The following is an 18004-nucleotide window of genomic DNA, read 5'->3' as shown; positions in this document are numbered from 1 at the left end:
GAGAAGTTTTCCTTGAATATGAAAAAGACTGGTCAGGACAATTAAGCAGTAGCATTTATTACTTATTGGAAGAATAGCATCAGTACAGGTTTCATCTGAGGTTCGATAAGAGCAATAATGAATTTTTGTTTGTTGTCTTATGTTTAAAGTTGTGCCATCTGACTGCTATTGATAGTCTGTCTATTTCTCAGTGAACAAGCATGAAGAGTATTAAAATCTTCACCTGTTCAAATACAAAGATTTAATGGACAGGAATATGTACTGTCTTCACACCCTACAAGGTAATGTGTTTTAGTCCTGATTTGAGGCAAATTGGCAGAATGGTACAATGGAACTTTGTATTACTGCTACCCTTGCTATACCAGTACTTTGGATAAATAAAAAGGACTTCTCTTTCTAATGCCTTCATTCTGGAACTAATTTATACTACTAAATTCCTTTTAAAATAAAAATAATTAATAATAAGAAAAAAGAGCTTTACGTTTTTAACAGCCATTTATTTTAAGTGAAAAAATGAAGTATGAGACAAAGATAAATATATAAATATAACAAGTATTTAACAGAATATCAGATATTTATTTTGTTACTCTTTTACAGTTATGCATTATTACACATTTTTATTATGACATAAGAATAAAGATTTTTCTCTTTTCATATAAATTACTTAGGAACACTGTCAGGTCCAGTTTGGCTTAATATTTAGACTTTCTAAAATTTAGCTGTATAAAAATCCTAAAGCATTTTCTAGTGCATGAAAACCTGAAATTGATGAGAAATGAACTAAACAAAAGAAAAACTGATTATTTTTCATTGTCCAAGCTACCAGAAATGCAAAAAATAAGTATAAATATAGAAAAGTAAATTGGATTATTTAAACTAAAAGAAATTTTAGAAATCCTGTGATTTTTGATAACAGATACTGAGCAAAATGAATCCCTAGCATTAACCATAGAAATACAACTGATCCAGTATTGCTAAGTGTCATTAATATCTCTGTATACTGTTGCCTTCAGCAAACTGTGCCTTCTTACTTCTGTAATGTTTAAAAATACCTCAATATGAAAATTTAGTAGTTAGTATAATCTCTAAACCATACTATTTATAATGTGTCCAGAATTTCATCACATGATTTACATCTTACAGCTTGGCGTGCATAAATATATATACACATGCTTTGTAACATTTAATACATTTAAGGGACCTCACAAAAAGTCAAAACCAGTTCATATAACAGTTCAAAGTTCTTTAAAAATGGATCACCATGGAAGGTTCTTTAATCTGAATCATCACTACTAAAGTAGGAGCTGTCACAATATTCTGCTGTGTAAAGGAATTTATGAATAGTTGGGTTCATCTTTGGTATCCAGTGTCTCGGCACCAAAAACGTTGAGAGGTTGAACAAATCAACGAACACCTTGTACCTGTCACTGAAAAAATAAAATCAGATGCATTAACTTTAATATGGTAGCCTAGAGATGCCATAATTGGTCTCTACAAAGCCTAATCTTGGTTCAGATCTATCAAATTACATTACAAAAGGTCCTGAGGACTCCCAATGTGTTTGAATGATATAGTGCACAAGCCAACCCCCATGATCTTCTAACTGAAAACATCCACTAGTAATGATTTCAGATTCTTTCCACCAAATGTGGCAGTTCAGACTAAAGCTGAATGACACAAAGTTGATTTGGATTCATGTGGTTTCAATCTCTATGATTTTTCATTCTTAAATGAGCCACTAAGTGAGACTCAACCAAAACTGCCTTCATGTCAAAACCATGTTTTTTTCATGGCTTCTACTCACAGTCATTAGCTGTTTTAGGCTTGAAATTTAGGTTCACTGAAAAGCCTAAGAGCCTTTTGTAACCCTAGCTCAAGTTACATTCTTACTAAAATCCCAAACCTGGTACATTTCTACTTTGACAGTTTGATGAAAATTACAGATAATTATCTCAAACATCATTTCAGGGGAGTGAGCTAAATCAATATTAGAGCAGTTGCCAAAAGCCACAGTGTTTGAAACTACTAGTTGCATAATACCTTCTATCAAAAAAACAAAACAAAAAGATTCCAGCTAGATGAAGATATGTGTTCATGTATTCTTCAAACAATCCAAAGGGTTTTTTGTATTTTGCTTTCCAGGCACAAAATTCAACTGTCAAGGTGTAGGTACAAATGTAAGCTTTAGAGTTGACTGACTGAAGATTAGAAAATATTAAATGACTGAAACTGTGCATATTCCGGAACGAGAAAGAGCTAGGTGAGGCTGAAGCTTCCAGCCCCATTTAGTTGCTGTTATGACAGACGCAACAGGCAGGAAGCTACTTTTTCCATCTGAAGTGCTGCACTGGAGAATTGGTCAGTGAAACATAGAGCCAAGATCCATGATCATCTGTGCCTTGCACAGCAGGGAAGACCAACAATTCTGAAGGATGACAACTGTAACTGATTAATTAGATACTCCTCCCACTCTCTATTATTGTAATAAATCAATCTTCAGATCTGCATTGACTTCTATGGACTATCCCCGCTTGTTACTTGGGGGGGAAAAAAAACAATAAACTCTTCTTTTTCACAAGTTGACTGACAAAATACAAAAAGGAACTGAAAAGCTATAAACAGTAAAGCTAATAGCTTTTACTAGCATATGGTCAAGTATTCCCAGTCCCTAAATTCAAAGAATAGTTTAGCTTTTAAGATAACAGGTCACAATTTAAACACAGCTATTTATATAAAGTCACGATGTTCAAAGTGTTGGTAGACACTGGTTATGTAATATTGATTGCTTATTGTCAGTAAGTTTGGGCCTATGCTCTTTTTTTCCTGGAATCTTTCACTAATACTAAAATACTTTTTACCTGGATATGACTAAATTAAAGGTATTATTCATATTAATGTAATGTACTGTATGCAGATTAAGGAGTGGTAAAGAATAATATTGTGAAGTTTAAATAATTTTTCTTCATGCTTACCTCACTGTTGAGCGCAAATACTGATAGCCTGATGATCCTCCAGTGCCAGCCTTGCTGCCAATCATTCTGTGCACCATGCAGACATGGTTGTCTAAGCAACAGAAATAAATAGAATTTGGCATTTATAACTTACGTTTTATATTAAGTTGCTGCTTTAGGATATAAACGAAGGTTTGGTTATAATGGTGTTGACCACTGAAATGCCAATTAAAGCTGGCCAGATAACAAGTTGTATTGTATCATTTTAATGTGAGGTACTCAGGTTCAGGGGAATGCTTATGACCATTTTCCTGGGACATCAGAAATAAAGGTCATAGGGAGGGTGACCCACTAGCAGGGGCGGCTCTACCTTTTTGGCCGCCCCAAGCAGTCATGCGCGGGAGGCGCCCCGGAGCTGCGGGAGCAGCGGATCTGCCGCGGGCATGACTGCAGAGGGTCCGCTGGTCGCGCGGCTTGGCTGGACCTCCCGCAGCTGCAGACGGTTCGCAGGTCCGGCGGCTCCGGTTGAGGTCCAGCCGAGCCGCGGGACCAGCGAACCGTCCGCAGTCATGCCTGCGGAAGGTCCAGTTGTCCCGGGGCTCCGGTGGACCTCCCGCAGGCATGACTGCGGCAGGTCCGCCGGCCCAATCTGCCGCCCCCCCGGGAAAGGGCCGCCCCACGCGCCTGCTTGCCGCGCTGGGGTCTGGAGCCAGCTCTGCCCACTAGGTCATCAGGGAGACTTTATCACTCTTCAGCATGTTGCATATTGAGTAAGGAGTACTGTTAACTGTCATCTCATAGATTGCACCATGTTTCACCCTGTTATGTAGACAGGGGGTAAGAGTGTGCAAAGAATGTTTGGATAGAGAAAAGTCATGAGGTGTGGGGAGAAACTGGGAAATATACAGTAGTTCTCTTAGATAAAAAGATGTTGTCCCAATTTTAGGCACATCATGGAGGTGATAGGTTTAATTTCAAAAGGAAGGCAATGGCTGTTCCATGTACATGCATCAACAGCTAAGGAGGTGTCACACTTGCCCTCCGGATCAAAGCAAAAGCAGTTGTCCTTAGAATAAGAAGGGGAGGTCTTCTGAATTCTAATTGAACACACCTTGGTTACAACTATAGTAATAAAGGGAAAAACAATCTTGTACCTGAAAGAGATACTACCACAATAAAGAAGGGCAAACTTACATCTCCATTTGGTCATGAGTATATCAATATCCATGAGAGAAGTAAGAAGCTGAAAGGGAACCTGAAAGCGAGGCTCCTCTCTTGAAAAATGAAATACAAGACAAAGAAAGTTCCATTACCTTATTGATATTTTCTTATGCCATGTTTGTCAAAGTACCACTTCAAGTGTGCACAGCACTGACTTTGGTAATTTTCCCCCCTACATTTCTTCTACCAATACAAAAATCAGTATTCTAATAGGTTCTTTCACCCTCCTAAAATGTGAGTTGCATTTTGTTCCATGTTTATAGCAATTTGGCCTTAGGAGAATTTAAGAACCCTGGTAAAGTACAGTATATGATTTAGAATAGCTTTTCAACAAATCGCAAATTGTGTACATCCATCTACCCTGGACTTCTTCCTTTTGTCACCATTCCCACTAAATCTTGCCAAAATATTGCCTTACTGTACCTGTAGAAGTAGATCATTAAAGCTCCTTTCAATGCTTTATACGAGAGTCTTCTTTCTCCTGCAAAATTAATGATTTTATTAGTTTTTGCATTAATTTTCCTGCAAATATCCAGAGTCCACTATAGTATACAAAATAGATGGTAGGAAAAAAGTATACATTATAGTGTTTAACTATCAGAGTTGTTTCAAAAGTAGCTGTATACTGAATTCCACTTTTACCTGGAAAATTGCCAAATCATCATAAAACTCAAGATTTAAAAAAAGCAAATCACAAGTAACTTGCTAAGATAACTTTCTTCCTTGTATTTTTAAACTTATTTTCACAAAGGGTCCAGTTACTGTTATCAAACTACCTTTTTCCAGATGTGAACATAACCTACCTTTACTCAGAAGATGTTCATGGCGTTTTTCATCAAATAATGAAATAAGAATCTCTTTTTGTTTTTGAAGTTCAGTCAGTAGGTCCTCTTTTTCCTCTGACTCTTGTTTGGCCTTTAAAATAGAAAACAAAATTATTTTTAGAAGAGGCCTACAGTTTTTGAATTATTTATTATACAGTTGCAATTTTCAGCATCATACTACTATGAATTTACACATTTTGTGTAAGGACCATGTTTTCAAACAAGTTAGATGTACCATTGCCTATGCAAACCACAATTATTACAACCAGTGCATGCACAAATGTACCTAAATCACCACATCAGTTAGCCAGTTTTCATACTTAGTTGAGATCAATGCACGCACAAGACGGGAACACAATTACATAATTAATTCTTTTTTTTTTAAAATCTGTCCTTAAGTTCTTAGAAGTCTGATTTTATAGTTTCTTCATTCGCATGAAGAAAGAAAAAGAAACCCAACATTTAGAAAGTTATTAATCTTAGAGCTGGTCAAAATTTCCCAGATTTTGAATATAGAATTATTTTTTTCATTAAATATGATTTGACCTAAAGAAATTCAATTCCAAAAATGAATCCTCAAAATTCATGAGAGCATTTTGTTAGATACATAATCACTCACATCTAGACATTTTTTATCATCTTGAACAACTAAATGATTTGTTTTTAAAAGCAGAACATTCTTCTCATCATGCTAATATTCATATCATAGAATCTCAGGGTTGGAAGGGACCTCAGGAGGTCATCTAGTCCAACCCCCTGCTCAAAGCAGGACCAAACCCAAGTTCAATATCAGTATGCAGAAATCCCTTCTTGTCAAACCCATATGTACCATTTAGTAAAGCTATCTGAAACAGCACAGTTCCACCTCACAATGGTGTATGCAAACATTTCCTTCCATAGGGATTCCCATGGGCTTGTTCTTATAAGAGTTGCACTTTGATCTTCAAACTCAAGTGCCTGGGGTGAAGTTCTGGCCCCAGTGAAGTCAATGCCAAAACTCTTATTGACTTCACTGGAGTCAGGATTTCAACCCTGTTTTTTGCAAACAAAAAATCACTCAAATAGCACACGTTTTAGAAGTCAAATTATAAACTGGTCCATATATGCCTGAAACAAGTGCATAGTTCCATTGCTTCTTAAAAACAAAGTTTAAGACTGAATGAACCAAGGGAAAGGAACAGTGATTGGGTTAAAATGTTAACTAAAATGGCGGGATCTTCTTTTATCACATATCTTATGCTTATTGATAGACTAAGTACACATAATTTACCTGAACCATTGCCAGTTCCTCTTCTAGACTTTTTAACACATTCACTTCAAATTTTCCCCAGAAATTAAATCCTTCTGGTTCTAGTCCTGGTGTTCTTTCCAGCCATGCCTTAAAGATAAAATAACATAAAGCAAATAGGTGATACAGATCATGAGTTACTCTTAAATGATCCTACAGTTGGAAGACAAACTCCCCACTTCTAATCCCATCTAACTTCAGCCCAAAAAGTGAATAGGCATCTCACTCCCATTGATTTCAATAAAATGCCTAAATACCTTTGAGAAACTGGGAATTTATCTCTCAATCAATTTCTCCTTCCAAAAATTGGGTAAGAATACGAATTTAAAATAGGGCAGGTCTACACTTAAACACTTACCTCCACTAACTGCAGAAGTGTTGGCTCCTGCTCTGATTTAAGCAGCAGTTCATTCTCATGCCCCTTGAAGTTATCACGGTAATGCCTTCTGTTATAAGGGACTCTCAGGCTCTGTGGGACACCAATCTTATTCTCTAATAGGCGAAACTGCAGACTCTGAAAACCTGATGCTGGGCTTAAGTAATCTCTTTGGGTATGGAAAAAGATAGAGTAATGACATATTATTTAAAAAATAAGGGTATATTGTGTTTTTTCTATCCATAACTAACTATAGACATTTCTAACATTAAAAGCATATCAAACAGAAGCTGAGATATACCACAACATTGACATTTCCTTTGTTGCAACCCAGATATCACAATGAAAATCTGATTTCTTTATTTTTAAGTACGGTAAATAAATTATATATTGAAATCCATATTTAAAAAAAACATGTTCAGAAGGAAATTTAATATGAATATTAATTTATTTCTAAACATACATAGCCAAACAGGTATTAAGAAAGGTGTCTTGAGTCATTAAAATTAAAATAAGCTATAATATGTTTATTGGTGTTTAAATTATTCCATAGATCAGAACAATTTTTTTCTGGGTTTTTTTCTGGACAAAAAGATAAGGTGTTGGTGTCACCATGGCTAGTTTTTGTTATGTGGGACTGATGTAAAATTAAACCATGTTGGTAAGTTGGAAGAACTAATTAATAAGGATAGCCATGATTCCCATTCCCTGGCAAATTTAGTGGTTCAAAAATAAGGGATACTGTGGTTATAATAATGGAACTGAAAGTCGTTGACTTGGTTGTATAATTGCCTATTATACAATAATACATTTCTGAAAATTTCAATTGAGGATCTCTCAAAATAGATGCTTAATCCACTTATTTTCTCTCTCTCTCCCTGGTTTGTTTTTTTTAATTTAAAAATGGGAGAAAAGGATTATGGCAACCTTTAAGGACCATGAGTGATGTTTTCTGGGGTATTATGAAGAGAATTAGGGAGAATTAGAAGGCAAATATATAGGTTGCCAAAAGGATCCATGAAGGGATGGGAGCTGGATGACATGACCACTGGTGACCCAAGTGGAAACCACAGGAAAGTTAGGAATGGGGGTGCATGGAGCAATAGTGGAGCTTGGGCGTGAAAGAATTAGGAGTTCTTTCCTGGAAGCGAGACAGGCAGATGGATCTCAGAAGCCAGGCCAACAGCCAGAAAGAAGTATACAAGCTTCCAGGCAATACTGTCTGCTTCTGTCGGTAGATGGAGAGGAGAAATTCCTGGTGGGGAAACAGGGAAGTGAAGAGAGATGGACGGTTGGTGGGAAAAACCTGGCAGCAACATGCTGCTTCCCACAGGCTTTGGGAACATTATATTTCTGTGATCCAGGACCACTGCAAACCTTATGAAATTTAGATGTGTGAAGCCCCAGAACCAATGGGTTAAAACATCTAGCTCATGCTCTAGATGTGGACTGTAGGTTTCTCTCACCCACACAAGTTTATGAATTGACATAAAATGTTGCAGAGAACATGTGGCTGTGAATAGTGTAAAGAAATTGTTAAGTCTTAACTTGGCATTACCAAATGACAGGACATTTTGATTATTTACATACTGTTATTTTAGTTTTGTAATGGTGATCTCAGCTAGCAAAGTCACATACAAATAATTAAGACAAACATCTGTTTAAAAAACCTCAGAATACATTGGACTTGCAATCAAGTTAGAGACCATTATTGACCTTTATCTTTTATTAGTACAGCCGCTTCTCTTCCAAATATACACTCATTGTGCTGACCTAATTGATTTAGTTCTTCAGCTGAGTGGTAGAGGCTCACGCTTTCAGTTCTGAAAGTCCTGGATTCAAACCACACTGTTAGCTCTAGCGAGGACATTTACATAAACATTGATGTTAATCAATAAATAATGCATCATATTTACCTGAAATCAAAGAAGTCCAATGCAGTCATAGTTTCTAGAATTGAAAATTGCTCCACAAGTAATTTAAGGATCATTGAAATTCTGTGCATTCGAGCAACAACCTTGAGCATGTTTCTCTCATCTCTCACCTTATTAGAAAAGAAATATTTATGACCTTTGTGACAAAGTTCCTCCTCTACCTTAGTGGGTCCTACATTTATTGGCAGATTTGCTCACCTCAGTGATCTTCCCCACAGTCTGGATCAACTCCTCCTGTGTCTGATCAGGAGTTGGGAGGTTTGGGGGGAACCCGGGCCCGCCCTCTACTCCGGGTTCCAGCCCAGGGCCCTGTGGATTGCAGCTGTCTATAGTGCCTCCTGTAACAGCTGCACGACAGCTACAACTCCTTGGGCTACTTCCCCATGGCCTCTTCCAAACACCTTCTTTATCCTCACCACAGGACCTTCCTCCTGGCTTCTGATAACGCTTGTACTCCTTAGTCCTCCAGCAGTACACCCTCTCACTCTCAGCTCCTTGTGCCTCTTGCTCCCAGCTCCTCACACGCACTTCCTCTCCTCTGGCTCCTCCTCGCCTGACTGGAGTGAGCTCCTTTTTAAACCCAGGTGCCCTGATTAGCCTGCCTTGATTGGCTGCAGGTGATCTAATTAGCCTGTCTGCCTTAATTGGTTCTAGCAGGTTCCTGATTACTCTAGTGCAGCCCCTGCTCTGGTCACTCAGGGAACAGAAAACTACTCATCCAGTGACCAGTATATTTGCCCTCGACCAGACTCCTGTACCCCACTGGTCTGGGTCTGTCACACCATATTGAGAATGATGAGCCGATATGCCATTTATACCTGTGTGTTCTACCCATCAGTCTCTTTTAGGGCGTTATTCACCCATCACTGCAGTCTCTCAGTATATTCCATGTAAAAATCAATAGCAAAGTTTTGTATTTAATGTAGACTCATGCATATAACTAAAATAATATTTTTTAGGCTTTAAATATACTTAAAAGATCAACTGTGAGGGCTTTTTGCTCTTTCTGCTTACTCATTCTAACTGGGTCAGTTATAAAGGAGTTATTTTTCCCATGTTTTTAGTTCAAAAAGTTACTGAAAGAGTTGTGGCACCTTATAGACTAACACATTTACTTGGGCATAAGCTTTCATGGGCTAAAACCCACTTCATCAGATGCATGGAGTGGAAAATACAGTAGGAAGATATATATAACAGTACACAGATCAGACATTAAGAATTATACATTCAAAAACCAGTAGGAGAACACTTCAACCTCCCTGGACACTCAGTAACAGACTTAAAAATGGCAAGTCTTCAAAAAATACACTTCAAAAACAGACTCCAATGAGAAACTGAAGAACTGGAATTAATTTGCAAACTGGACACCATCAAATTAGGCCTGAATAAAGACTGGGAGTGGATGAGTCACTACAAGAACTAAAAAAAAAAACTAATCTCCCCATGCTAATTTGCCCCTACTGTTCTCACACCTTCTTGTTAACTGTTTGAAATGAGCCACTCTGATTACCACTACAAAAGTGATTTTTCATCCTGTTGATACTAGCCCACTTTAATTGATTTGTCTCAACTCCCGCACTGTGTAAGACAACTCCCATCTTTTCATGTACTGCTATATATATCTTCCTACTGTATTTTCCACTCCATGCATCTGATAAAGTGGGTTTTAGCCCACAAAAGCTTATGCCCAAATAAATGTGTTAAGCTATAAGGTGCCACAATGACTCCTCGTTGTTTTTGCTGTTACAGACTAACATGGCTACCACTCTGAAAACTGAAAGAGTTGAAATTCTAGGCCAAAGTCATCCAGTGTAATTCAATTAGAGTCAATGGAGAAGCAGGCCAGAGGAAGCAGGTGAGATAACGTGACTAAGAAAATGGTGTGGCACAGCTGAGAAGATGCTTGCTAGCAAGCAGAAGGGGGGAATAAAGGAAGAAGTAGGAGAAGTGAGTGGGGAAGGAACTGCAGAGCAGTTCCCAAGCCAACTCTGTGTCAACACATCCATTGCCTTCAGGATTCCACTTGAGATTGCTAAGGCAATCAATGAGCACAACCAAGAAATATCAAAGGACGGATGAAAATGCTATATTTTAATCTTTTTCATAATCCTCCAACTGGTTTCTGAATTTCAATTTTTCAACATTTTAAATTACATTTCAATAAAAATATTATTTTCATGGAGAAACGTATCCCATTTTACAGATGGTTGGAATTTTGCTGAATTTCAGATTTCAACAAAAAATAATCAATATACTAAATTTCAGGGGGAAAAAAGGGGAACTAATTTTTCATGAAACTTTTTGCATCTTTTTTACTACATTTTACTACCAGGTCTACTTCCAAACAATGCTACGTATCTTTATAATATCCACAAGTGCTGGATTTTCATTTACAACTATCAGTTTATTATTAAAATCACATGCAGCCAGCCATCTCTGACTGACAACACATCAGAGGAAACTTAAGAGTTTGTCATTACAATTCATAAGTGTATAAAGAATTTCACTTTGGGGCAGTGTTAATAAATCTTCAAAATATTCACCTTTTTATTTCCAGGTTTCATCATGTAAGCATCTGCTGTTGATTTGATAATTCTTCACCAGTTTCCTCAAATCACATCCAAATACTAGAGAATTTTTTCCTACTTTATTTACCAGCAATTTATACACTGATGGATTAAAAAAAACACATTACATATTTTGCATAATTGGACCAGAAAATTCAGAGGTAAGGGACACTTTCAACATACAAATAATAATTTTAAATAATTTATATTTTTAAAAAAATATAGGCAGATAGATGACCTATAACACACTGATTTTTTAAAAATATAAATTATTTAAAATTATTATTTGTATATTGAAAGTGTCCCATATCTCTGAATTTTCTGGTCCAATTATGCAAAATACATAATTTTTTTTATCCATCAGTGTATAAAATTGCTGGTCTATAAACCAGGAAAAAATCCTCTAGTATATTATATATAATTTTCTCCTAGCCATCCTTTTTTGGCAGTAAAATAATTCTAGGTTAGTATTTGCAACCCACACAGCTAACCATCATCAGAGCTTTTGAGAAGTTTGGCCAAAGCAATTGTGATCTGTGTGGGTCAGTTACTTTAGAGGATATAGTCCTCAGAACAGTGCATGATTTTACAGATCAAAATATGTGGACTATCATAATGGCAAAGTGGTGTCACTAAAGAGCCTTAAATCTCATTTTGGGGGTATGTGTTGATTTGGTAAAAAATCAAACTTTCAGAAAGAGGCTTGGGTTTTCATACGATAAATATTTGCACATAACTTACACGACCATTCTGAAAGATCACCCGAACTGAGTCCAGTTCCCACAGAATCTGCTTAAACCAAAGTTCATAAGCTGCAATAAGAAAGGCATTGCTAATGTTAATTTCATTGGCATTGCTGGTATGTAGAAAGAAGTTAGGCAAGTAGATTAGGAGGTTATTTTCCAAATTTATTGTTAAACCTTAATTTAAAATTAATGTTCTATTTCCATGTGATTGGGGTGTAAGAAATACTGATTTACAAATGTGCTTGCTGTTTAAAGAATCTTTCCCTTCTTCAGACCATTGTTGCATGGAATAATTTAGCACCTGAGACTGTTAACAGAACTAATTACAATATATTCACTTTTAGAACTCTAGAGTGGCATATATTAACAACAGTTGGGCAGAGGGGAAAACCTGGCCAGGCTACCAAGACAAACCAGTCCTCTTACACAAAGCACCATGGGATGTGTAATGTCCAAACAGATAAGATGGAACCTCAGTTTTAGGATGTTGTCTAAAAAAGACCCAAATACAGTAAACAGCATAGTACTCATTCTACTATTTTAGATGGCTGAATCTGCTCCACCACAACTGAACCTACAGTTCTGAGGAGTCTAGGTGTTCTAAACCTGAGACTTAGGTCACTAAGCCACCTCCATTCTTATCAGGGGTGGCTCTATGTATTTTGCTGCCCCAAGCATAGCAGTCAGGCGGCTTTCAGCGGCATGCCTGCGGGAGGTCCACCAGTCCCGTGCCTTCGGTGTACCCACCGCCGAATTACTGCTGAAACCACGGGACCGGCGGACCTCCCGCAGGCATGCCGCCAAAGGCAGCCTGAAGGCCACCCTCACAGCAATCAGCACGCCCCCCCCGTGGCTTGCCGCCCGAGGCACACGCTTGCTGCGCTGGTGCCTGGAGCCACCCCTGACTCTTATATATATAATTAATTATGTTGAGGGGTATTCACATTCTCTACGAAAACTCTTCAAATATGGATTATGGACTCACACACACACACAATACTGTGTTGGCATAGGAATGGGAGAGAAAGCTGGTATTCATGTAATTCAAAACAATTTATGTACTGCATGTTTTAGCTCCAAACAAACAAATGGTGTGATTGCACCAAACAACCACCTTTTTCGGTCTTGCAGCTTACCTTGATGGGTCACAATGAAAAGATGCTCATCATGGATCTTGTTTCCCTTTTTTTCACTCTGCAGCTCTTGAGCATTCAATATTTTGTCCAGCTTTAAAAGAAAGAATTTTTGTAATAATCTCAAACTCCACTGTTGGTTTTGGACAAAATTATCCTGATGGGAACTTATGAATATTACAAAAAAAAACCAAAAACACCAACCAACCAAACAAAAAAAACCAACAAATCTTTAGTTGCATTTTATTTATTCTTCATTTTAATAGTAAGCCAATCCATTGATTTTTTTCTGTTGTTTATATCTGGAAGTAGATGAAAGAAATATGATTCTCCCACCTTCAGTAGGGCTATTTGGAGTAAAGTACTATTTGGAAAACATACCTTATGAGAAGGGACCTACCAAATTCATGGTCATGAAAAATGCATCATGGACTGTGAAATCTGGTATCCTCCCTGAAATCTGTTCTTTTATGTGTTTTTACCTTATACCAGGGGTCGGCAACCTTTCAGAAGTGGTGTGCCAAGTCTTCATTTATTCACTCTAATTTAAGGTTTCACGTGCCAGTAATATATTTTAACATTTTTAGAAGGTCTCTTTCTATAAGTCTATAATATATAACTAAACTATTGTTGTATGTAAAGTAAATAAGGTTTTTAAAATGTAGAAGAAGCTTCATTTAAAATTAAATTAAAATGCAAAGCCTCCGGGACTGGTGGCCAGGACCCAGTCAGTGTGAATATCACTGAAAATCAGCTTGCGTGCCGCCTTCGGCACATGTGCCATAGGTTGCCTACCCCTGCCTTACACTATACAGATTTCATGGGGGAGACCAGGGTTTTTCAAATTGGGGGTCCTGACCCAAAAGGCAGTTGAAGGGGACATCACAAGGTTATTTAAGGGGGGTGGTGGTCACGGTGTTGCCCAGGGATGGCTCTATGTATTTTGCCACCCCAAGCACGGCACTCAGGCGGCTTTCAGTGGCATGCCTGTGGGAGATCCACTGGTAACACGGATTAGGTGGCATGCCTGCAGGAGGTCCACTGGTCCTGCGCCTTCGGCATACCTGCCGCCAAATTGCCGCAGAAGCCGTGGGACCGGCGGACCTCCTGCAGGCATGCTGCCGAAGGCAGCCTGACTGCTGCCGTCATGGCGACGAGCAGGCTGCCCCCCACGGCTTGCCACCACAAGCACGTGCTTGCTGCGCTGGTGCCTGGAGCTGCCCCTGGTATTGCCACCCTTATTTCTGGACTGCCTTCAGAGCTGGGTGGCCAGAGAGCAGTGCCTGTTAGCCAGGCACCCAGCTCTTAAGACAGTGTTCTGCCAGCAGCAGTGCATAAGCAAGGGTGGCTCCTGGCCAGCAGCTGCCGCTCTCCAGCTGCCCAGCTCTGAAGGCAGAGCATTGCTGCCAGCAACAGCACAGAAGTAAGGGTGGCAGTATTGCAAAGCCCCCCACACACATACACAATAACCTTGCAACCCCCCCAACTCCTTTTTGGGTCGGGACCCCTACAATTACAACACCATGAAATTTCATATTTAAATAGCTGAAATCATTAAATTTATTATTTTTTAAATCCTATGCTTGTGAAATTGACCAGAATGGACCACGAATTTGGTAGGGCCCTAATTATCAGATACTGGAAGTCTAGACGCTCAGTCTATTTAGTTTATCAAAGAGAATGTTAAGGGGTGATTTGATCACACTCTAAATATCTACATAGAGAACAGAAATTTGGTAGAGGTCTCTTCAGTCCTGCAGACAAAACTATAAGAAGATCCAATGTCTGGAAGTTAAAGCTCAACAAATTCATATGAGAAATAAGGCACAATTTTTCAACAGTGAGGACAATTAAATCATTGGAACAAATTGCCAAGGGTTGTGATGTTTTCTCCATCACTAGAAGTTTTAAAATCAAGATAGGCGTTTTTTCTAAAATATATGCTCTAGTTCAACCACTACTATTGAACTTGAAGCAGGAATTAATTCAGAGAAATTGTTTGTGTGGAGGAGGCCAGATTAGATGATCACAAAGGTGGCTTGTGGTTTTAAAATCTGTTAATCTCTAACATGAAGAAAAATGACAAAATCTAGCCATCTATTGACTGTTAGATACTTGTGCGTTCTTTCAGGCAGTATAGTTCAGAAAGCCATTTGAAAAGCTTTTTCATTTGCTTTTTATTAAAGAAGATAAGGAAGGGATGGGAAAGGAAAATAGCTAATGTAGTCTATAAATCATATGTGAATGAAATTCATTTTTAGTGAGGCAGAAGTCCTGTAGAAAAAATGCTCTGGTGATCATCTTATTAAAGACTGTATTGTATGCAGACACACAAGCGCGCTGAATCAAAGTTGCCTGGGAATCTTATTACTGGCATTTCCTAAATTCTGAGTGCTTGACATCGTTCTTTTAATGAAGGTTGTTTTTTAAATGTAATTAAGTAATTATGCAAATATTAGGACAAATTCTGTATAAGTCTAGAGTACCTTAACTTATTTCAGTTTACATCAGTGCAACTGATGAAAGAACTGGGTCCATGAGCTAAATTTACAACATTTTATAGACACTTAGATGTATTTTTTTTTCAGATTACAGCACAGGGATTTAATCACAATGGCTAATGAGAACTGCAGAGCCCCTGCTGAGTATACTGAGAGTTTGCTCTGGTTAACCATCTGCCAAAACAATGAATCTTCTGCTTTGCTGTGATTTATCAAGGTGATATGTTATATGCATCTCAGTGTAACTCTCTACTTCAACCCTTCTCCATTCACAATTTAGCTGCAGGATTAAAAATAATTCCTGTCTAAACACAAAATCCAATTTGTTTTCTCAACAAGTTAAAAAAGAATCAAGCATCCCATTAACATTAACAGGTATGTGAGCTGTCATGGAATCTGGGGTGGGAGCTTGTTTAACTCAAATGACAAGAGATAAAGTTGCCTGTGGATACATCCTGAAAGCTGGGAGTGGAACAGGGATCAGAAGGACTTGCCTTGATTGTTGACCTTCGCTGGCAGAGGGAGGGAAAGGAAAGTGCCATATGTCAACATCTCAAATTGTAACAGGCATCAGGGCAGTAACATAATCTAATCTTCACACTTACATGTAGATAGTCGCCATAGATAAGTCCACCTTTGCTGGCTTTATTCAGCCCTTCTTGTGACTTGTTTTCTTCCTCATCCTCCAAAGACAGTTTATTAAAATTAAATCTAGGAATAAAAGAAAATTACTAAAGAAAATAACAGAGCTAAAAATGTCAGAGCAGTAATTGTGCCTAAAATTCAAGCACTGATCTGCTTTGGTGGCTCAGTTTCATGAACATATGTGATAAGCAAAATAAACAGCATGTATCTATCTTCAACCTTTATAGCACACATATCACTATAGTATCTAGGTCCTTTCGTATCTAGTCTATCCCAATAGCCAATGCTCAAAAGAGTTCTTCGTCCAGCTCCCTTCATTAGTGTTGTCTATATAGTTATTTAAACCTTGGTAGTTAATTAATATCCTCCTTTTGAATTTTACACTTAACATTCACATTGTATCTATCATGTTATCTGACATTATTCAGTAAATAGAGAAATATACTCACTGATATTTGTTCCCCCAAAATGGGCACCCACTCATGGCTCCAGAATCCAGTAACTCGCTGAGCGATGTCCCCCAGGGATATATTCTACTAACATTCACAAACCTTCTGCAGCTGCCTTTTATGTAACCTGACCTTAGTGTACGGGCCAATCCCCTGCTACTCCATCTGCCAATCCCCATCATTCAGTAATAATTACAGAAGCTACCCAGACACAAACCTCAGTAAGTATTTGTTTTATTGGCTGTTCAGTTAGTTGAGTCACCCAAAACAAGAAGAGTTGCAATGCTCACGTTGGTCGAATGTCACATACTGTGAGCAGCTTTCACTAAAGTTCTTCTGACCTTGGTCATTTTCAGGGAGGCACATACTCTGGGATCAAAGCTAATACAAATAAAAAAAAATCAATGGGAATTCTGTGCATGAGTCAAGGGCAGAATATGGCTCTAAATATTGAATCTCATGGATTACTGAAACAGGATTGTAATCTTTAAACCCTAAAGTCAAAATTTCAAGGCACTTTTGATGAAAAATGAGTGAATTCTGTATTGGGCAGAGACGGACTATATCCCAAAGGAGGCCTGAAGCCCTTCTGGAATTAACTTCTTAAAAAAAATTTTTTTTTAAAGATTACTTACACAGTCACGCCAATTAAAAGCAAAACAATTATTTTATTAATAAAAATCCATGTAAATTCTCATAGGGCAGATAACTTCCCAGGGGTTTACATATACTAGGGTTTCTTAACTCTTGAACTATATTCCCATGAAAAAATCCCATTCATATATTTGTTGACAGTGGTTACTCAGTTCAGTTTAATCATCAGCTTAACCACAATGGAGTAACGGACACACATGTTGGAGTAGCTGAGCTATGGCTCTTTCTCCTCTGTGCCCCCAAGTTGCCAGGATTTTCAAGAGAAACATTATCAATGTTCTGTTTTATTGCAAACACTTCAGCCGCTCCCCTAAGCATCAGAGTCTGCCTCTGATACCTCATGACAACCCTCTGGTGTAGTCAGCTGCTCTTGCCCCTGTGAACTAACACATTTTCATACCCAGGGTGTGTGGTAATGGAAGATATAAGCTCCCAAATCAAGTAACTTTAAATTCTTTACAAATAAAGGGCTAAATTGTGATTTTAACAAATTAGCCAGGTAAAGAGAAGATTGAGTGACTGGAGCAACCAAGCAGCAATGATGAGGCATTCTGCTTGTGCAGTGAAAAAAACATCACAGTACTTTGAACACTTTCTGTTCTGATTCAGCAACAGCTGAACAATCAATCACATAAGGTAGAGGTCAGACAGGATGCAACACAAAGAAAATTCCTTCTGACATCTCCAAAATGCTTAAAATATGTTAAAGGGATAG

The 18004-nt window shown here is 38.1% G+C and overlaps 1 protein-coding gene across 1 annotated transcript; it reads right to left on the bottom strand.

Annotated features, from left to right (window-relative positions):
• Positions 1-562: 562 nt before the first annotated feature.
• TDO2 (tryptophan 2,3-dioxygenase) lies at positions 563-16715 on the bottom strand. Its single transcript, XM_039540716.1, has 12 exons — positions 16636-16715; positions 16147-16252; positions 13044-13134; positions 11903-11973; positions 8577-8704; positions 6643-6829; positions 6267-6374; positions 4976-5087; positions 4596-4653; positions 4146-4225; positions 2973-3063; positions 563-1427 (listed from the first exon to the last, which is right to left on the bottom strand). Exons 1-12 carry the CDS (start codon positions 16668-16670, stop codon positions 1274-1276), a joined length of 1221 nt encoding a protein of 406 aa, XP_039396650.1. The 5' UTR covers positions 16671-16715; the 3' UTR covers positions 563-1273.
• Between the last annotated feature and the right edge of the window lie 1289 nt (positions 16716-18004).

Source organism: Mauremys reevesii, linkage group 5 (assembly GCF_016161935.1).
Source record: "Mauremys reevesii isolate NIE-2019 linkage group 5, ASM1616193v1, whole genome shotgun sequence".
NCBI classification, from domain to species: Eukaryota; Metazoa; Chordata; order Testudines; family Geoemydidae; genus Mauremys; species Mauremys reevesii.
Note: the sequence above shows the minus strand (reverse complement) of the source record. Positions and strands in the feature narration are given on the sequence as shown.

What these genes read in the sequence shown, in the direction of transcription:
- TDO2 (XM_039540716.1), bottom strand. Translation starts at nt 16,670, where the DNA reads ATGAGTGGGTGCCCATTTTGGGGGAACAAATATCA. An exon ending in TTTTGGGGGAACAAATATCA is followed by an intron (nt 16,253 to 16,635) that starts GTGAGTATATTT and finishes TTTTATTCCTAG; the next exon opens with ATTTAATTTTAATAAACTGT. An exon ending in TGAACATCTTCTGAGTAAAG is followed by an intron (nt 4,654 to 4,975) that starts GTAGGTTATGTT and finishes TTAATTTTGCAG; the next exon opens with GAGAAAGAAGACTCTCGTAT.